The sequence below is a fragment of the Copadichromis virginalis genome, linkage group LG17, assembly GCF_057382275.1.
Source record: "Copadichromis virginalis isolate Kocher_CV1m ecotype Utaka linkage group LG17, C_Virginalis_male_GT1.1, whole genome shotgun sequence".
Taxonomy (NCBI): Eukaryota; Metazoa; Chordata; class Actinopteri; order Cichliformes; family Cichlidae; genus Copadichromis; species Copadichromis virginalis.
Window position 1 is genome coordinate 31634686 of NC_140634.1, and position 18603 is coordinate 31653288.

The 18603-nt window shown below is 42.8% G+C and overlaps 2 protein-coding genes and 1 pseudogene across 3 annotated transcripts; 2 read left to right on the forward strand and 1 right to left on the reverse strand.

Annotated features, from left to right (window-relative positions):
• Positions 1-213: 213 nt before the first annotated feature.
• Positions 214-3720, forward strand: LOC146689725 (zinc finger MYM-type protein 1-like). The gene is made up of 2 exons (XM_085436182.1): positions 214-511; positions 1292-3720. The coding sequence occupies exons 1-2, from the start codon at positions 427-429 to the stop codon at positions 3718-3720; spliced, it is 2514 nt and encodes an 837-aa protein (XP_085292308.1). The 5' UTR covers positions 214-426.
• Positions 3721-5033: 1313 nt separating this feature from the next.
• Positions 5034-7609, reverse strand: LOC146689726 (uncharacterized; annotated as a pseudogene).
• Positions 7610-9040: 1431 nt separating this feature from the next.
• Positions 9041-18603, forward strand: LOC146689727 (hyaluronidase PH-20-like). Of its 2 annotated transcripts, none has more exons than XM_085436476.1 (7): positions 9041-11211; positions 11350-11516; positions 11604-11772; positions 11885-12103; positions 12712-12870; positions 13744-13833; positions 18051-18603. In XM_085436476.1, exons 1-7 carry the CDS (start codon positions 10222-10224, stop codon positions 18495-18497), a joined length of 2241 nt encoding a protein of 746 aa, XP_085292602.1. In that variant the 5' UTR covers positions 9041-10221; the 3' UTR covers positions 18498-18603. The 2 variants fall into 2 exon arrangements, with proteins under 2 accessions (XP_085292602.1, XP_085292603.1); XM_085436477.1 differs by having other exon boundaries at positions 11885-12028.

The following is an 18603-nucleotide window of genomic DNA, read 5'->3' on the forward strand; positions in this document are numbered from 1 at the left end:
TTTTGCGAGATTTCGCAAAAGTTTTAGCCGCATTCTTTGGCCTTCGACCTTCCGTTAGCTCGAAGCTAACGGCAGGTCGAGACCTACTACAGCCGGGAGGAACACCGCTTTCCCGGCACATCGTGCCTCGACCTCCCGGTCGGCTTCGACAGTGCCGTAGCTCCGCAAACGCACATAACGCACACTGCGTAGGGCACCAAATGGCCGGTAGGGCACCAAAAAAATCAGGGTCGTAAAAAAAAAAAGTAAACCATATTAATACTATAAATATCATATGCATTAATATGGTTAAACAATACAAAAGCAACATAAAACAATTTTCCCGAGAAAAGGGGTGAATCTGCTTTGTGCCCTGTCTCCAGTCTCCTCCTGGTGCCCCCCCACTCCCAGTGGTCTGTTCTATAATTGGTAAACACCTGTTTGAACATGGCCTCGAAACGGCAACAGGAGTCGGGAGCGGAGAAAAGAAAGAAGAAGAGGAAGCGTGATGAAACTCAGGCGTCGCTTGCCGGTAAGGCAATGTTTAAATAATAATAATAAAAAAAGTTCATTATTGTAGCCCTTGCTTGCACGCTCATGTCCGTCAACTCTGTGATAGCTCCTGTTAGCAGTGTTCATACTGTGTTAACAAATGTTGCAAATGATTGATGTTGGGTAGTTTGTTTACGTTGTGGATATGAATATAGAATGGACTACTAAAAGCAACTCATCATGGTCACTCAATTGACGGTTTTCAGATAACGTTAGCAATCGTGACTCACGATTGCTAACGTTATCGTGATTCATGAGACTAGCATTTCCCTCCTCAGGTTGCTAGCTGGCTAACGTCATGCATGCTACTGATTAACCTTAACTTTGGGATAGGTCAGTGATGCAGTCAAGTATTATTATCAGATTAGACAAGATTACTTTGTATGTTGCTGCATTTCAGGATATCTATAAAGACGCATATCTTATTTATGCCATTGACGTCTGAACACATAAATAGTTCTCGTCTTTCTTTAGGTTCATAGATCAAGGGCGACATCTGTTGGTGAAACTGTAATATGAAACCTATATCTTCCAGTAATATAGATTTCCTACTTGCGCATTTATATCAAATTATGTACAGCATGTTTATATTGCCATTTGCCATTATGAAAATCTATACATGTAAAATATAGTTAGTAATTTTTAAATGTACCAGTGACTTACTTAATTTATTAGTCTTATAATGCAATCTTTCGTAGGCCTACTGTAGATTCAAAATTGTATTTCTGTAAAATCCCTGAATATTTTCTCTTGTATGCAGGGTCAATGCTTAAATATGTTCAAGGAGGATCTCAAGGACAGGATGAACCATCCAGTAGTAGTGCCATCCCTGGACATCAACCACCAGCCATTGTAGACCCTGCAACAATCCCTAGCCAAGAAGAACAAGAACCATCAACCACCAGTTCAGGTACAGTTCCATACACAAGTACCACTGAGAGTCCTGTCACTGAGAGACTATCAGAAAGTGACACTGTGGAGACATGTGTGCCCCCTTCAACCGATCCTGCTCTTTGGCCAGCTCACATTGTAGATGCTGATCGTGTTGAAATTGTGCGGAGAGGTCCTTTTAATGTCAGCTCTGATTTTAATTTTCCAAAGGGGCCTGATGGAAGAGCATTTCACACTAGCCTTAAGTTCAAAATTCTTCCCAATGGAGAAAAGGTTCACCGGAGCTGGTTAGTGTACTCACCGCAGAACAATGCTGTGTTCTGCTTTGCATGTAAGCTTTTCAGTGTGAAGGATATAAAGCTGAGTACAGAGGGCTTCAGTGACTGGTCGAACATCAACATCCGTTTGAGGGGTCATGAGTGTAGCCAAGACCACATACAGTGCATGCTTAAGTGGAGAGAACTGGACACACGGCTAAAGAAAAGCATGGCAATAGATCAACAGGAGTTGACCTTACTAGAGGCAGAAAGGAAAAAGTGGCGAGAGATTCTCAAACGATTACTCTCAATAACTCTCTCACTGGCTTCCAGAAATTTGTCTTTTAGGGGCTCTTCTGACTGTCTTTATGAGCCGGACAATGGCAACTTCTTGAAGGAAGTAGAGCTTATGGCAACATATGACCTTGTAATGACAAATCACTTGGCCAACATAAAAGATGAAGGTTCCCACACACATTACCTCAGCCCTGAGACACAGAACGAACTAATTCAGATTATCTCTTCAGAAACATTCCGCGCCATTGTGAAGCAAATCCAGTTGGCAAAATACTTCTCCATCATTCTTGACTGTACTCCAGATGTGAGTCACACTGAACAAATGTCAGTCATAGTACGCATTGTTTGTTTCCAAGCACAACCAGATATTAAAGAATACTTTCTTGGCTATATAAATGTGGAGCAAACAACTGGCCTTAACCTGTCCAATGTTGTCCTTGACAAGTTGAAGGAGCTTGGCATTCCATTTGAAAACTGTCGAGGACAGGCCTATGACAATGGGGCCAACATGAAGGGGAAGAAGCAAGGTGTTCAGGCCAGACTGCTACAATTAAACCCGAGAGCATTGTTTGTGCCTTGTGGAGCTCACACGATGAATCTGGTCATAGCTGATGCTGCCAAGTCCTCTCCAGATGCAACTGGCTACTTTGGGTATTTGCAGAAGTTGTTCAATTTCTTTTCCAGTGCCACCCAGCGATGGGCCATTTTAACAAAACATGTGAAATTGACACTTAAATCTTGGAGTGACGTTAGATGGGAAAGCAGGCTTCAAAGTGTAACTGCTGTCCGGAGTCAGACAAAAGAAGTGAGGGATGCTCTCCTGGAGGCCAGAGAAGCTGTAAGTGATGCAGTCGCAAAGGTGGAGGCTCAAGTGCTTGCTGAGGAAGTAGCCTCATTTCGATTTTTGATTTGCTCCATCGTGTGGTGTGAACTTCTTACAATCACAAACCAGGTGAACAAGTTACTACAGTCCAGCTCCATGCAGCTCGATGTTGCTGTCAGGCTCATTGACACTGCCAAAAGTAACCTCTCTAAATACAGACAGTCTGGGTTTGATGAGGCTGTGTCAGCTGCCAAAGAACTCTGTGAGGCCCTGAACATAGAACCACAGTTGAAGGAGAAAAGGCTCAGGAGCACAAAAAGGCAGTTTGCATATGAAGCTGTTGATGAGCCCCTCCATGATGCCCTTAAAAAGCTTGAGGTCACATTTTTCAATTGTGTTGTGGACTCTGCTTTAATCTCCCTACAGGAGAGGTTTGAGACCATGAATCAAGTGAAGGAGAAATATGGAGTGCTGCTTGATTTCAGCAAAGTGAATGGGATGTCCAAGGAGGATTTAAAAAAACACTGCACTGAAGTACAGAAGACACTGACAGATAAGGGAGTAGCTGACATTGATGGACCTGAGATGATGCAGGAAATCATCAACCTTCCTCAGCTGCCACCACAGACGTCTGCTTTGGAAATGCTGTCATTTTTACATGACAATCAGCTTCAAGAGGTATATCCCAATCTGTGGATTGCTCTGCGTATTGCACTGACCCTGCCTGTCACAGTTGCCTCTGCTGAGCGAAGCTTTTCAAAGCTCAAACTCATTAAAACGTACCTGCGTTCATCAATGGGGCAGGAACGTTTAAGTGGTCTGGCTGTTATCAGCATCAATGGTGACGTGGCTCAGAAGCTATCATATGATGACCTTATAGCTGATTTTGCAACCAGAAAATGCAGGCGTGTGCCTCTCTAGGCCCTAGAGAGGCACACCACGCCTGCATTTTCTGGTTGTCAGAGTATGCCCTAGAGTCTAGGGCATACTCTGACAACGAATTGTAAAAATGTTTAACATAGTTACTTAAGGAATGTGGCTTTTGTGTTCAAATTCTTATTTTTCTTATTTAAGTTTCTTATTTAAATTCTATTGTGAAACTATTTGTAAATATATTAATAATAATACTATTATATTATATATATTATTTTTTTATAAAAAAAATTACACATTATTGCCAGGCTCTTTGTTCTTGTTCCAATGTTCAATTTTTGTTTCAGTATTTATTTGTAACAGTATTTTTAACCTCCTTTAACCTTATTTATTTGTTTAACTGTCATGTTTGTTGTTATTTAATTAAACAAATTCCACTGAGAAATTCAAAAGTATTAATGGTTTTTTTTTTTTTTTCAGTGGCGGGGGGGCACCATAAAGCATTTGTGCTTAGGGCACCCAAATGGCTAGCAACGGCCCTGGGCTTCGAGCTGGCGTCCGAAGAATGCGGCTAAAACTTTTGCGAGATCTCGAGTTTGTTTTGCGAAGTCTCGCAAAACTTTTCTTTTTACATAAAAAAGAAAAAAAATGTTTGATGATCTGAAATGTTTAAGTGTGACAAACATACAAATAAATAGGAAAACGCTTTTTCACACCATTGTCATATAAAAGACTTCCTTCCTTCATTCTGTTCATTGACCCCATTGTTGACCACTAAAATTTTGTATACTATGTAGTATATACCTTATTTACTTTTTGTTTTGTTTTGTTTTTTTTGCACTACATTAAACAACATCAAAATAGCGTTGTCAAAAATGACAATATCGTTGGAATTTTTGTTATTTGTGTTTTGTAATCTTTATAAAAACCTAGAAAAAAAACACCTCTTAATCTTTGGTATATGGCGAGGCGCTGTGGACATCCAAGTTTGTGATTGTGTAGATTTTTCAAATCAATACCATGGTTGCATCTACTGAAAATCTCTGTGAAGCTTAAATCTCAGTGACCTTGACTTCAAGGTCAGAGGTCAACTTTTCTGAAAATCGTAGGAGTTTCACATTTATAACACAGGTATGTCTACTAGGAGGCTGAAGGGTAGCACTATATATTTATAAACAATCAAAAACAACAATTTATTTCCAATTTGTATGGAATTTATTTCTGTAAACATGGTGTTTTAGGTCGGATTAAAGGACTGATGTGATGGTAAGGTGTCCGCTGCTCTGCTTTGAATATTGGTAGGCTTTTTTTTTTTTTAATTTTCACAAGAATTGCTACTTCCCCTAGAGTTTTGGCCACCCCAGCAATCAGAAGATTCCCTATGAGCAAGCATTTAGCGACAGTGGGAAGGAAAAACTCCCTTTAAAAAGGAAGAAACCTTCGACAGAACCAGGCTCAGGAAGGGACAGTCATCTGCCGCGACTGGTTGGGGTGGGGGGAGTGAAAATTAAAAAAAAAAAAAAAGCCAAAGTGATAATTATTGGAGCAGCTTAATTAATATTTCCAGTGTAATTTGCTGTTAATATCCTTTTCCAACCCCAGTTTGTGTTTTTATCACTTTTGTCCAGGGTGGAAGATGCCATGCTGGAGATTGACTCTGTATGGTTTTTCAATGTTGATACTTGGGAACCTGTTGGAGAGGCTAGGGTTGAAAAAGGGATGCCGGAGAACCTGAGAGGGTGTTATCCGCTGGTGTGCATCCAAGGCCAACATCTCTTTAATTAGGCTGACAAATAAGCGTTGGCCATCTTCTGGTCCTCGTCTAAACATCATTATTTGTTCGAGGTCATCCAGACGTGTCAGTTTTATGTATCTTGTCTCCAAAGATTCATATCCTGTCTCGTATTTAAATTGTTGGTCAGTCTTAAATGTCCAGCGTTGTTGGTTGTAGTAGTAGTTGTCTTTTGTGAAATAGTCTTCAGTGTACACGCCAGGATCGAGAACATGATCTGGTGGCAGACCCTGAGTCTCTATGATGAATTTCAAAACATCATAATATTTTTTTCCAGGGTAGAGTGGCACCCCTGTAACAAGCTCCACAGCCACCAGCCCCAGAGACCACATGTCACATGCTTCGTTATAAGGAAGGCCAAGCATAACCTCAGGTGCACTATAACCAACTGTCCCCACACGGTCACCAGGCATCACTGCAGACGCAGGACATGCGAGGCCAAAGTCTATAAGTCTGACTTTGACTGGAGACTCATAGCGATTTACAACCATGATGTTTCCAGGTTTGAGGTTAGCGTGCACTATTCCCAAAGAACCCAGGTGGGACAGAGCATTTGTGAGCTGACCTAAAATTGGCCTGACTTCGCTTATGGGGAGACCCTGGTTTTTCCGGTCCCCTATATAGTCCCACAGGCATTGATCAAGGAGTTCGAACTTTAAGCAAACCCGCTCTCCGTCGTGGAAAAAGCCGTTCCATTTAACAATGTTGGCGGCATCTGGATCCAACCTTCGCAGCTGCTTCAGGATGAAAATTTCCATGTTTTGCCTGTTGCAGAATATCAGTGCGGTTCTTGTTCACCTTAATAGCCACAGCTTGGTTGGTCTTGGTATCATGGCATTTGGCTACAATACCAAAACCCCCTTCTCCGAGGAAAGCCTCTACCTTGTAGTGGTTTCCCAAAATACTCCCTTCAACTATTTCAAGCTCATCTCAGCGGAAGGATGGGCTGGCTGACGTGTGGACAAATACTTGCTGAGAAAATTCAACTGAGTTTTGAAAACTGCAGTTGATTTTCTCTGATCTCTTGCATTTCAAGTTTGAAGGGTGCTGAAAGACCACAGGGTTTTGTGGTCTTTCAGCACTCATGTCAATGTAAGGGGAACTCTTAGGGTTGAAAAAGGGATGCCGGAGAACCTCCGACGGTGTAATGTGCTGGTTTGCATCCAAGGCCAACATCTGTTTAATTAAGCTTACAAACAAACGTTGGCCATTTTCAGGTCCTCTTCTAAACATCATTACTTGTTAGAGGTCATCGAGACGCATCGGTTTTATGTATCTTGTCTCCAGGGACTCATATCCTGTCTCGTACTGAAATTGTTGGTCAGTCTTAAATGTCCAGCGCTGTTGGTTGCCGTTGTCTTTAATGAAATAGTCTTCAGTGTACACGCCAGAGTCTAGAACATGATCTGGTGGCTGACCCGGAGTCTCTATGATGAATTTCAAAACATCATAGTCTTCATTTCCAGGGTAGAGTGGCACCCCTGTACCAAGCTCCACAGCTACTAGCCCCAGAGACCACATGTCACTTGCTTCATTGTAAGGAAGGCCAAGCATAACTTCAGGTGCACTATAACCAATTGTCCCCACACGGTCACCAGGCATCACTGCAGACGCCGGACATGCAAGGCCAAAGTCTATAAGTTTAACTTTGATGGGAGACTCATGGCGGTTTACAACCATGATGTTTCCAGGTTTGAGGTCAGCGTGCACTATTCCCAAAGAACCCAGGTGGGACAGAGCATTTGTGAGCTGACCTAAAATTGGCCTGACTTCGCTTATGGGGAGACCCTGGTTTTTCCGGTCCCCTATATAGTCCCACGGGCATTGATCAAGGAGTTCGAACTTTAAGCAAACCCGCTCTCCGTCGTGGAAAAAGCCGTTCCATTTAACAATGTTGGCGGCATCTGGATCCAACCTTCGCAGCTGCTCCAGGATGAAAATTTCCAGTTTTGCCTGTTGCAGAATATCAGGGCGGCTCTTGTTGACTTTAATAGCCACAGCTTGGTTGGTCATGGTATCACGACATTTGGCTACAATACCAAAGCCCCCTTCTCCGAGGAAAGCCTCTACCTTGTAGTGGTTTCCCAAAACGCTCCCTTTAACTATTCCAAGCTCATTTGAGCGGAAGGATGGGTTAGCTGACATGGTGAAATGTGTCGGCTTGGTCAGTGAATTGCTAGGTAACGCGAAATTCTCTCAAAACTCTCCAAAAGGGTTTGCTTACTGTCAGGTCAAGGTCCGTTGAGCAGCAAAGTTTAACAGAGCAAAGCTCCTACTTAAGGGTTTTTTTTTCCTCAGCAAGATGATGACATCACAAAGGATCAAAGGCATTCTACTTTGGATCAAAGGCATTCTAGTTTTGATCAATGGCATTCTATTTTTTCCAGTTGAAACACTCAAAAAAAATAGTGTTTCAACAGTGCAGGCTGGCGCCCTGTGGGAGGCAGAGGTGATAGGGTAAGGATGCAGAGGATAATATCCAAGAAAAGATTTACTTATCTGTCAGCTCATCAGCGAGCAGCTGCAGAATCACAGGTGCAGCTTGGCAGAGGATGGACTCAAGGTGAAGAAACAAAATCAATAATGACTTAAGGCAAAGTTACAGTCTCAATGTTATTCTTTATTTTTTCTCAGTGTCTTCTTGAGGGACATTATGTGTATATGTGTACGTGATATTAAAATGACATTAACGCCATAACGTGGCAAATCTCCGTTAACAAGTTACCGCAGATCGCCCGTGCGTGGGGCTGCACGGCGTCAACACGTTAACAAGCTAACTGCGCTAACGCACTAGTTCCCACCAATTGAGCATTGCGTGGCACATCCGACATACTGTTTTACTTTTGTCCATGACACGCTTACCATCAGGGTCATACTTCACATGAAAACCAAAATAGTTCCAAACACCAGATCTGAATGAGGGTGGGGGAGGTTCATTTTCAGGTAGCGTTGAGGCAGTTGCCATGTTGCAATGAGCTTAGCTTCTGTCTTGCTAGCTTGCACTGCGCTCAGTGGATCTGCACTCGACAGTGCAGCCTAGGTGGAGTAGTCAAATGCAGATCCACTGAGCACTCAACACAGACAGCATCGTCAGAAGAAAAGTTGATAGAATAAATAAAAAAATTTGTATTGTTCGATACATATGTGTACCGAACCAAAAGCACTGTATCGAACGGTTCAATATCGATACGAGTATTGTTGCACTCCTAATATATATATAACATGACCAGGCCCACGTCATATCAAATTCAGCTCTATGTGGCTCTAAAGAAGTCACAACTTTAACAAAAACACACGTTGTGCGTGTATAGCATCTGTATGTGTGTCAAAGAAGTACCTGTGTTTACACTGTGCCACTAACGTGTGAAATAACTACCACCAAATGGTGTATTACACATGTCTGTCTAGACACATAAATACATAGAGCACATACAGAGTAAACAGGGTTAACATTTGCAACATGGAGGCAAAACAGTGTAGCCGTCAGTTACATTTTTCGTTATTTGTTCCTGTAAACTTCAATGATTGTGCCCATATATATATATATATATATTTGCCTGTGTTTCCTATTAGGAGAAATGTGTCCTAATATTTATTTATTACTCTTCTCTTGGCACTTGGGTGTCAAACTTTTGTGTCTCCTCACTGCAGGGACAGAATGAGCTGCTGGTCATGATAGCATTAGTGTGTTATGCTTTTTTAGTTTTTTTTTAAACTAGCTTGCTTATATATTTACAAGTAAAAATAAAAGTAAAGCCAGTAAACACTTTTTTACTTTGCCTCAATTCTGTTCTCAGCATTGGATCAGTTTTTTACTGTATCTTTACAGTATGCAACCAACAAAGCTCACACTGAAAAACACATGACGAAACCCCCAAATCAAACGAGATGACAGCGTATTTTCATTTTTTTTGTTTTAAATGTATATTTGAGTTATGTACCTTTGTTTCTGTTGTTTTAATTGTTTCATTATAACTAACTCAAGGTCATAAGCAGCCTAAGCTGTGCATTGAAACACTATGCATGCACTATGAAACATGGCACGCTCCTTAACCTCACACCCAGGTGTTCCCCCTTTCTGCTCCAGGTCAAACTTGGCACTGGGCGGTCAACACATTTTCTTGTCTTTCCTGAGTCTATCCCGGTACACAGCGATACTCATCATGTTACGCCGCCTCCTTCATACTTCTGTTTATGTCTTCCACCTTCATAACATCGGTGCCCTTCTTGTAAGGACGTTCTCACTCTGTGAGACACATGCAAAGCTGGGACATTTGGATAAAGGCATGTCCAGGTACTGTGCTTCTTTTCTTTACATAGTCTAAGTCAGCCTTGAGCTTGTATTTTGTGATTACTAGTCTATTTATATATGTAACAGAAATCATCATGCATAGAAGTAACATGCTTTGCCGCTTGAGGTTATTTTTAGCAAAGTAAGGGGATTAAAATCAGGCCAGGTTTGTCAGGTTGGATTAACATTTGGGAGACTTCTATGCTGGAGTTATTAGAGAAAAAATTTGATCCATGCTAGTACTGACACTGATAGATGTGCAGAATTAAAAACAGCCTTGACATATTCATGAATACAGTACAGTAACTAAAGAAAGTGTAGTAGCCACTCAGAAAAAAGTAGACATTATGCACAGAACTGTGCTCTGAGCATCTTAGTGAAATATGCACTATACTGATTATATATTAATATTGTGGGGTATGAGTGTTTCTTTTGTTTATGTTCTGTTTTTAAGGCAGGTTAAAGGATGGTTTCAGTTGCACAAAGCAGCAGAAGATGTGTGCTGTTGCTTCTCTTTCGTACCCGGTCAATCTTTCCCATCTCTTTCTTCACATTAGCGTTAGCAGCCCTGACGGCGCCAAAAACCGTGGCACTTCCTGCTGCTGACATTAACAAATCAATCTTAATCCTGCCTGCTACCATTTCCACTCTTTCAGTGGAAAAATCTTACAGCGTATCACAGTCCTACTCAACCTTCTCTTCTCCTGCACGTACCCCACAAACTTTGTCAAAACTCCCAATCAAGACTGACTCAAATGCCAAGTCCTCTACCTCTGAAACATCAGTTCAACTCATCAACCCAGCACCCCACAGAGATGTTGCAAACTCACCTATAACTTCTAAAAATATCCATCCGTTTGGCAAAGAGGTCTCTCCTAGTCCTTATTCAGGCCATTGTCGCCACACATTTTTCTATCCTGTTCAACCCCTAAAACAAATTTCATGGTTGCCATCTAACCCCTGCAAACATCTGAATTTGTCCCACAAAGCTACAGCACCTTTTTCACACAAACACTCTCAATCACCTCACACCAAGAGCTGCCTGTATCCTCTTTCTACTGGAAAAGTTCATCTTCAACTTGCGAAAACTTCTAAAACTCAATCTCCTTTGCCACCAGCCTCACTGTCTCCCCTTTCCAACTCAACCTCACCTCAAAGTGCTTTAAAAAAGCGTCTGGCCCCTCTTCCAGTGTCACCCCTTTCCGCAGCTTTAACCTTCAAAACAACACTGCCTGCCCTTTCTAAAACATCACCCCTCCTTCCCTACAACACCACTTCATCTCCTCCGGAAGCAACAACCCCTCGCCTTGCACCTGCCCATCTTCCCCACACCGTAGGCCCGTTGTTTGAACACCAGCCATTCATTGTTACTTGGAATATCCCTGATCTAGTGTGTAAAAGGTATAACATCTCACTGGACACCTCAGCCTTTAAAGGAGTGGCCACACCTGCCAAGGTAAGAGTGAAAAGATGATGGATAATCAGCAGCTGTTGTGTTTTTATACAACCTTTAGGAGGTTATAAAACTGTCTTAAAAGGCAAACTTATTTATGAGTAGTGGAGATAAGTTTATTGGGTCTTGTTCCTGCTGCAGGTTCCAGGGCAGTTTCTGTCTCTGTTCTACACAGATCGACTGGGTCTTTATCCACACATAGACCTCAAAAGTAGGAAAGAATTCTACGGCGGGATCCCTCAGAGAGCTAACCTGAAAGCCAGCTTGGAAAAGGCCAGAGCAGATATTAACTACTACATCCCATCCATGTAAGTAGGCCAGAGTATACTGTCTTTGCCCCTAGTGACACATTAAATGCTGATATTGACCTCCATCACCCTCCTCATTCCTTCCAGGACAAACCGAGGCCTGGCTGTGATAGACTGGGAGGAATGGCGCCCCCTATGGGACAGAAATTGGGGAACCAAAAGAATCTACCAGACTTTGTCAGTGGCCCATGTAATGCAGGCTAATCTCTCCCTCTCAGTACAGCAGGCCACAGTAAAAGCCAAACAGCAGTTTCAGGTCAGAGCGCTTTGCTTGAGGCTTAATGATAAATTATATACAATACAGAGCTCAGAGCACCTATTAATTATTCATGCCATCATTCCTTCACTCCTGGCTTCCTTCCTCTTAGGAGGCAGCAAGGAATCTTATGTCAGGGATGTTGGCCTTGGGCAGAGCTATGAGACCCAACTATCTTTGGGGCTTCTACTTGTTCCCCAACTGCTATAATTATGGCTGGAAGGACCAGCACTACACAGGCCAGTGCTCCAAGGAGGTGAGGAGGCAAAATGATGAGCTGCTCTGGCTATGGGAGTCAAGCACAGCCCTTTACCCCTCTGTTTACTTGCAGGTTGGTGATTCTCCTATATGGATGACATACTTCTAATATTATTATTTTAAGTATTTATTTATTTAGTATTTATTTATTTATTGTCATTGTCAAGAACAATGAAATTGCGTTTGGGGCTTCCATACAACCCCCAAAAAAAGAAGAAAATAATAAATACCCCTTAAAACCCAAGTGTACATATTTAACCCAGTGTGACTCCAATGCAATAAGACAATCCTTAGCAATAATGTTCGTAGAAATTCAGACAAAGACCTGAGAAACATGACAAAATACAACAATGCAACCCATTCAATATTATTGTACTGTGAGATATGATATCAGATATGATAGTTATCTATTTAAGAAAGAGGGGGGGGGGGGCAGGAGGGGGAAGAGAATAAAGATATGATGCACCAATGCAGACCAGTTCATTGCTATTAAGAAGTTGGATATGGTTATTGTCCGTGAGAGGGGGGCAGAGAGTTCAGGAGCCTCACAGCCTGTGGATACAGGCTGTTGGCCAGTCTGGATGTTCTGGCCTGTATAGACCTGTACCTTCTCCCTGAGGGCAGCAGATGGAAAAGGTGGCGCGCAGGGTTAAGCGGTAATTTTCCCTGAATCTGTTTCAGACCTCTCTAGCAGACAATCCAAAAGCCGCTCTGATGGTGAGAAACCGCGTCCAGGAGGCTTTGAGGGTGTCTGCCCTTCCTGGATGGAGTGCTACTGCACCCGTGTTCGTTTACATGCGTCCTGTTTTTGTTGATGACAACAAACGCTTCCTCAGCCAGGTAACAAAGACTATTTAAATGTGGATTTGTTTAACACTTTATTCATAGGCACATTACGTAATAGTCTGCAGCATGACTTTCTGACCTGGTTGGGATGTTCTTGGGAGGCATTTGCAAATGACAAGCACTAAGCATACAAATTAAATGACTTTGCAGCTTAAACAGATTGCATCTTTTCCAGTAACTCATTAGAGAGTAAATGCAAGCACACTTGACTAGATTACATCTTACATCTTAGGTTACTTTATACATCCCTAGAGTGGAGTGTTTCCAGCCAGGAGGTCCAGTTTTAAGGGGAGTTCAGTTTCTTTGGTGTAACAACATCCTTCTCAGGTGGTAACCACCACACGATGTTGTAATCCTTATCTTCTGTTCTCATTTGTGTGAGCATGCTGCAAAAAACCTCAACTCAAAACCATGATGCAATTCTTTGCAAACCTTTTTAGTTTAAAAAGTGCAGAGAAAGCAAAAATTCTCCAGCATTTTTCACCAACACTGGGGCGCTCAACAGTTTGGGCATCATTTGCCATATTTTTAATTTCATAATGTCCGAAATGCTTTCAATGATGGCAGGTATAGGCCAGTTTAGCACCTGGACTGCTTTGCTAACAATCAAGTACTATATAGAACACTAATTTGATAATGGTAATTTTCATACCAGTAAAATCTTTTTTAGGGAGGTTTAAGGACATCTCTGTAAACGGTAAACAGTAAAATTCAATGTGTTTTAAAACCTCTTTAAAAACTGAAAATTGCTTAACTTTGAAACAGCTCAACATTCATCAAATCTAATCTTACATTTTTAAATATTGGCTCAGTCTTTTTACATGTGTAACGAACAATTAGTGAAGATGATTAACTATTTGCGTCCAGGGGGATCTGATCAGCACCGTCGGGGAGAGTGTGGCAGTGGGGGCATCTGGCGCTGTGCTATGGGGAGCCAGCGGTGACTATGATGACCAGGTAACATCACACCACAGGCCTCCATTGGACTGCTGAAAGATATAACAATGTATTGATGTCAGTCAGACGGAACAAGACAAAGACTTTAATTAGACGATACAGGAAGCGGTTTATCTCTTCAGCAACTGACAATATCTGCTGAGTGATTGTGGCGGCTGGTTTAGCAACCACAATAGTTAATCCACAACAGCAAAGCCTAAATTAAGCAATGATGGTACATTTAACTGGATGTTTAAATTGCTCTGACAGAGACCTCAGCATGTAATTAATATTCTTGTAGTTGCATATCTTAATTGCCTTTTATTACATATTACATGCTGTTAAATAACTTTATTACACGTCCTTAGTGTCTGCTATTCAGTGCATTAGGCTTTTTATAGCTGCAAGATATTTTTTGTTAATTCTGCCTGTTCTGCAGTTAATGAACTTCTTACTCCACACATTACAAACCTATCAAAACAATACTCTCAGTCAGGAATAGCTGGTTTTCTAATATGTAAATATGCTAGTTTGTTTTCTGTTGATTATATCAAAAGGTAATACCACTGATACAGTTAGCAGCTGCTTAGCTTATCACAAATATTAGATTTGTAACATTACAGATCTATCAAAATAGTGCTCTCACACAGGAACAACTGTACAGTACATTTTATAATATGTATGCTAGTTCAGCCCGTTCTCACTCCCGAGGCGTAACATGCCGACGTTTTGTCGGCGATTTGAAGAAAAAGAGCGAACATGTGTAGATTGAGTCCATACGGTTGTCATATTTCCTCATTTTTCTGAAGTCGTCATTTAGGAACGTGGTGGGTAGCCGAAAACGTAATATGTTGACGATTTGGCACCTAGCGTAAAATGTTATGCTTTGGGAGTGAGAACGTGTTGGCTAGTTTGCTTGCTCTTGAATGTATAATGAGCCCTTAGTGCGCAGGGTGCCACCAGCCACCCGCACAGTGCAGAGATGGTCAGAGGAGAGCGAGGAGGCTCTTAAGGACTGTTTTGAGTCGACTGTGTGGGAGGTGATCTGTGACGACCATGGAGAGGACATCGACAGCCTTACTACATGCATTACTGACTATATTAATTTCTGTGTGGATAACACCGTACCTACCAGGACTGTACGGTGTTTCTCCAACAACAAACCTTGGATTACCCCAGAAATTAAAGCTGTCCTCAAGCAGAAGAGGAGGGCCTTCAAATCCAAAGACAAAGAGGAGTTGAAAAGGGTGCAGAGAGAGTTGAGGGGACTGATAAGGAATGGGAAGGACAGCTACAGGCAGAAGATGGAGAACCAGCTTCAGCAAAACAACGTTGGTGAAGTCTGGAGAGGCCTCAGAACCATCTCAGGCCACAAACAGCAGAACTCTCTGCCTGGGAGGGATGTGAGGTGGGCAAATGAACTGAATCATTTCTTCAACAGATTTGATTCAACCATGAGACAGTCTACATCGGCTGCAGACTCACCCACCCCCACTGCTGCTGTTCCACCTCTGACACCTCAGACACTTCACACCTCCTCTATTCACCCTGCTCACTCCTCCCCACCCCCAACAACAGCATCCAATACACACTCAACACAAGGCTCCAGCCTGTCTCTCTCAACCACCCAGGTTAGGAGGGAACTGAGGAGGATTAATGGCAAGAAGGCAGCGGGCTCAGATGGCATCAGCTCGAGGGTCGTCAGGTCCTGCGCGGACCAACTGTGTGGGGTGATGGAGCACCTCTTCAACCTGAGCCTGAGGTTGGGAAGAGTCCCACAGTTCTGGAAAACCTCCTGTGTTGTACCAGTGCCAAAGACTTCACGCCCCAAGGACCTCAACAGCTACAGGCCGGTGGCTCTGACATCCCACCTGATGAAGACCCTGGAGCGGTTGGTCCTGGCTCAGCTTCGGCGCCTAACAAGCTCATCACTGGACCCACTTCAGTTTGCCTACCAGCCTGGCATTGGCGCGGATGATGCCGTCATTCACCTCCTACATCGTTCCCTCGCTCACCTGGAGACCGCTGGAAGCACTGTGAGAATCATGTTCTTTGATTTCTCCAGTGCCTTCAACACTATTCTTCCCTCGGTTCTGAAGGACAAGCTGGAGAACTCTGGAGTGGACCATCACCTCACTACCTGGATTTTGGACTACCTCACCGACCGACCACAGTATGTGAGGACTCAGGGCTGTGTGTCGGACAGGGTCGTCTGCAGTACGGGGGCCCCACAGGGAACGGTTCTGGCTCCGTTCCTCTTCACCATCTACACTGCAGACTTCTCCCACAATTCCACCCAGTGCTTCCTGCAGAAGTTCTCTGATGACTCTGCAATAGTCGGCCTCATCACTGATGGGGACGACAAGGAGTACAGAGGACTGACTCAAGACTTTGTGGACTGGTGCCAGCTGAACTACCTCCAGATCAACGCCAGTAAAACCAAGGAGCTGGTGGTAGACTTCCGCAGGCACAAGCATTCTCCACTGCAACCACTGAACATCCAGGGTATGGACATTGAGGCTGTGGACAGCTACAGGTACCCTGGTGTTCATCTGAACAACAGACTGGACTGGACTCATAACTCAGACGCCCTCTACAGGAAAGGGCAGAGCAGGCTGTACCTGCTGCGGAGACTCAGGTCGTTTGGAGTGGAGGGCCCACTCCTGAAGACCTTCTATGACTCTGTGGTGGCTTCTGCTATCTTTTATGGTGTGGTCTGCTGGGGCGGCAGCATCTCTGCTGGGGACAGGAAGAGACTGAACAGGGTGATCCGAAGGGCCAGCTCTGTTCTAGGATGCCCTCTGGACCCAGTGGAGGTGGTGAGTGACAGGAGAACGGCGGCTAAGCTGTCATCCCTGTTGGACAACGTCTCCCACCCCATGCAGCAGACTGTGACAGCACTGAGCAGCTCCTTCAGTGGGAGACTGCGGCACCCACGGTGTGGGACGGAGAGATTTCGCAGGTCTTTCCTCCCCACTGCTGTCAGACTCCACAACAAAGACTTTAACTGAACAAACACACACATCCACACATGTGCAATAACACTAAGTGCAATAATCTTTTCTGGCATCGTTGTATTTTTACTCAGTTGTATATAGCATTCGTATTCTATTTTTATCTTATTGTATATTTTTATTCTATTTTATTCTACTGTATATAGTATATTATTTTATTCTATTCTGTACAGCTGTGTACTGTATTTATTCTTATTGTATTCTAATTTTTGCGTCATAACTTTTGCACTGTCCACTTCCTGCTGTGACAAAACAAATTTCCCACGTGTGGGACTAATAAAGGTTATCTTATCTTATAAAACAGTGACACTGCTGCTACAGTTAGCAGCTGCTTAGCTTAATTCTCTGCAGAAACAAACTTGCCAGATCTAGCCTTGTGAAATTTTTGCATTAAGTCAACATAAAGTAAGAAAATCAATAACATCCTATGCCTCATTAGAATTAATCTGTCCATGTTATTGAACCACTCCAATAAACGTCAACCGATATAGTGTCTTCAGTCTGGTCTTAACAAAACTGACCTAACACCACCGCCACCGTAGCCCACTAATGTCATTTAGTAATCATTAAGGCTAGCTAAGCAAAGCTAAGCTAGCTTTAGTCTTGTTTTTAAGGAATAGGTATGCAAGTGGTATTGATCAGTTTTTTTTTTCACGTGGACATGTTAATACAATTCACGGTCACTGAATTATTGTGATGCTGTCCTCTGTTTTAGGCGACACAATTGTGGTCAGAAGTTTAAGGTACATGCACACATCACGGGCATGAATATCATTGTAATTTTGAACTTTTAATGGTCTCTCTGAACTGTTCTTTTTCCACGGTGGAAAGGGAGAACAGCATACATGTTCAGTGACGTTAAAAAACAAGAATTTGCGTACACAAGTTTACATTTATTTTGCCTAAAAGCTGGACCAGGAAACCATCTAATTTAAATAAATTCTACCAATAATGCCAAGAAGAGTGGTCAAATAACCAGCAAGAATTATACCAGAAGCTTGTTGATCGCTACTGAAAGGATCTGGTTGAGGTGCAACTTGCTAAGGAATATTTTACCAAATATTACTGGGGATGTATCTATTGTAGTCTGGAAAAAGAACAGTTGAAAGAAGTCATAAAAAGCCTGAACTTACCGTGACATTCATGCCCACGATGAGTGCATGTAAATTTGTGTCCACAACTATAGTGATCTTATTTATTCCTCTCTCTATTTCTCCTCTCCAGCTTTCTTGTGAAGCCCTCTCCTTCTACCTCACCTCCACCCTGAATCCTTACATCACCAATGTCACGACAGCTGCCCAGCTGTGCAGCGACTTCCTGTGCCGAGGAAATGGCCGCTGTGTCAGAAAAAACTACAAGTCCAGCCATTACCTCCACCTAAACCCTGAAAGTTTCAGGGTTGTGAATACTCAGAAACGCTACTTTGTTCTAGGAAGTCCAAGCTTGGCAGACCTGAAGTCTTTAAGCAGGAGATTTAACTGTCAGTGCTACAAAGGACTGAAATGCACTCCTAGGACATACAAAGAGCTTGCCAAGGCCCTGATGTTCAGTGTTAAGCGAGGGCAGTACCAGAACTCCCCCACTCTGAGAAAAGTTGGATTAGATGACACCGAGCAGGCCAGCACCGCTAAAGATAAAGTTAATAAGAACTTTAATGCAGCTGACAATTAAATTTGGTGGTTACAAACTAAATTGTTAGTCTGGTCTAGAACCCAGAATCAAACTTCTACTCGCATAGAAGATGAGCTTATAGTCAACGATTAACTCAATATATATA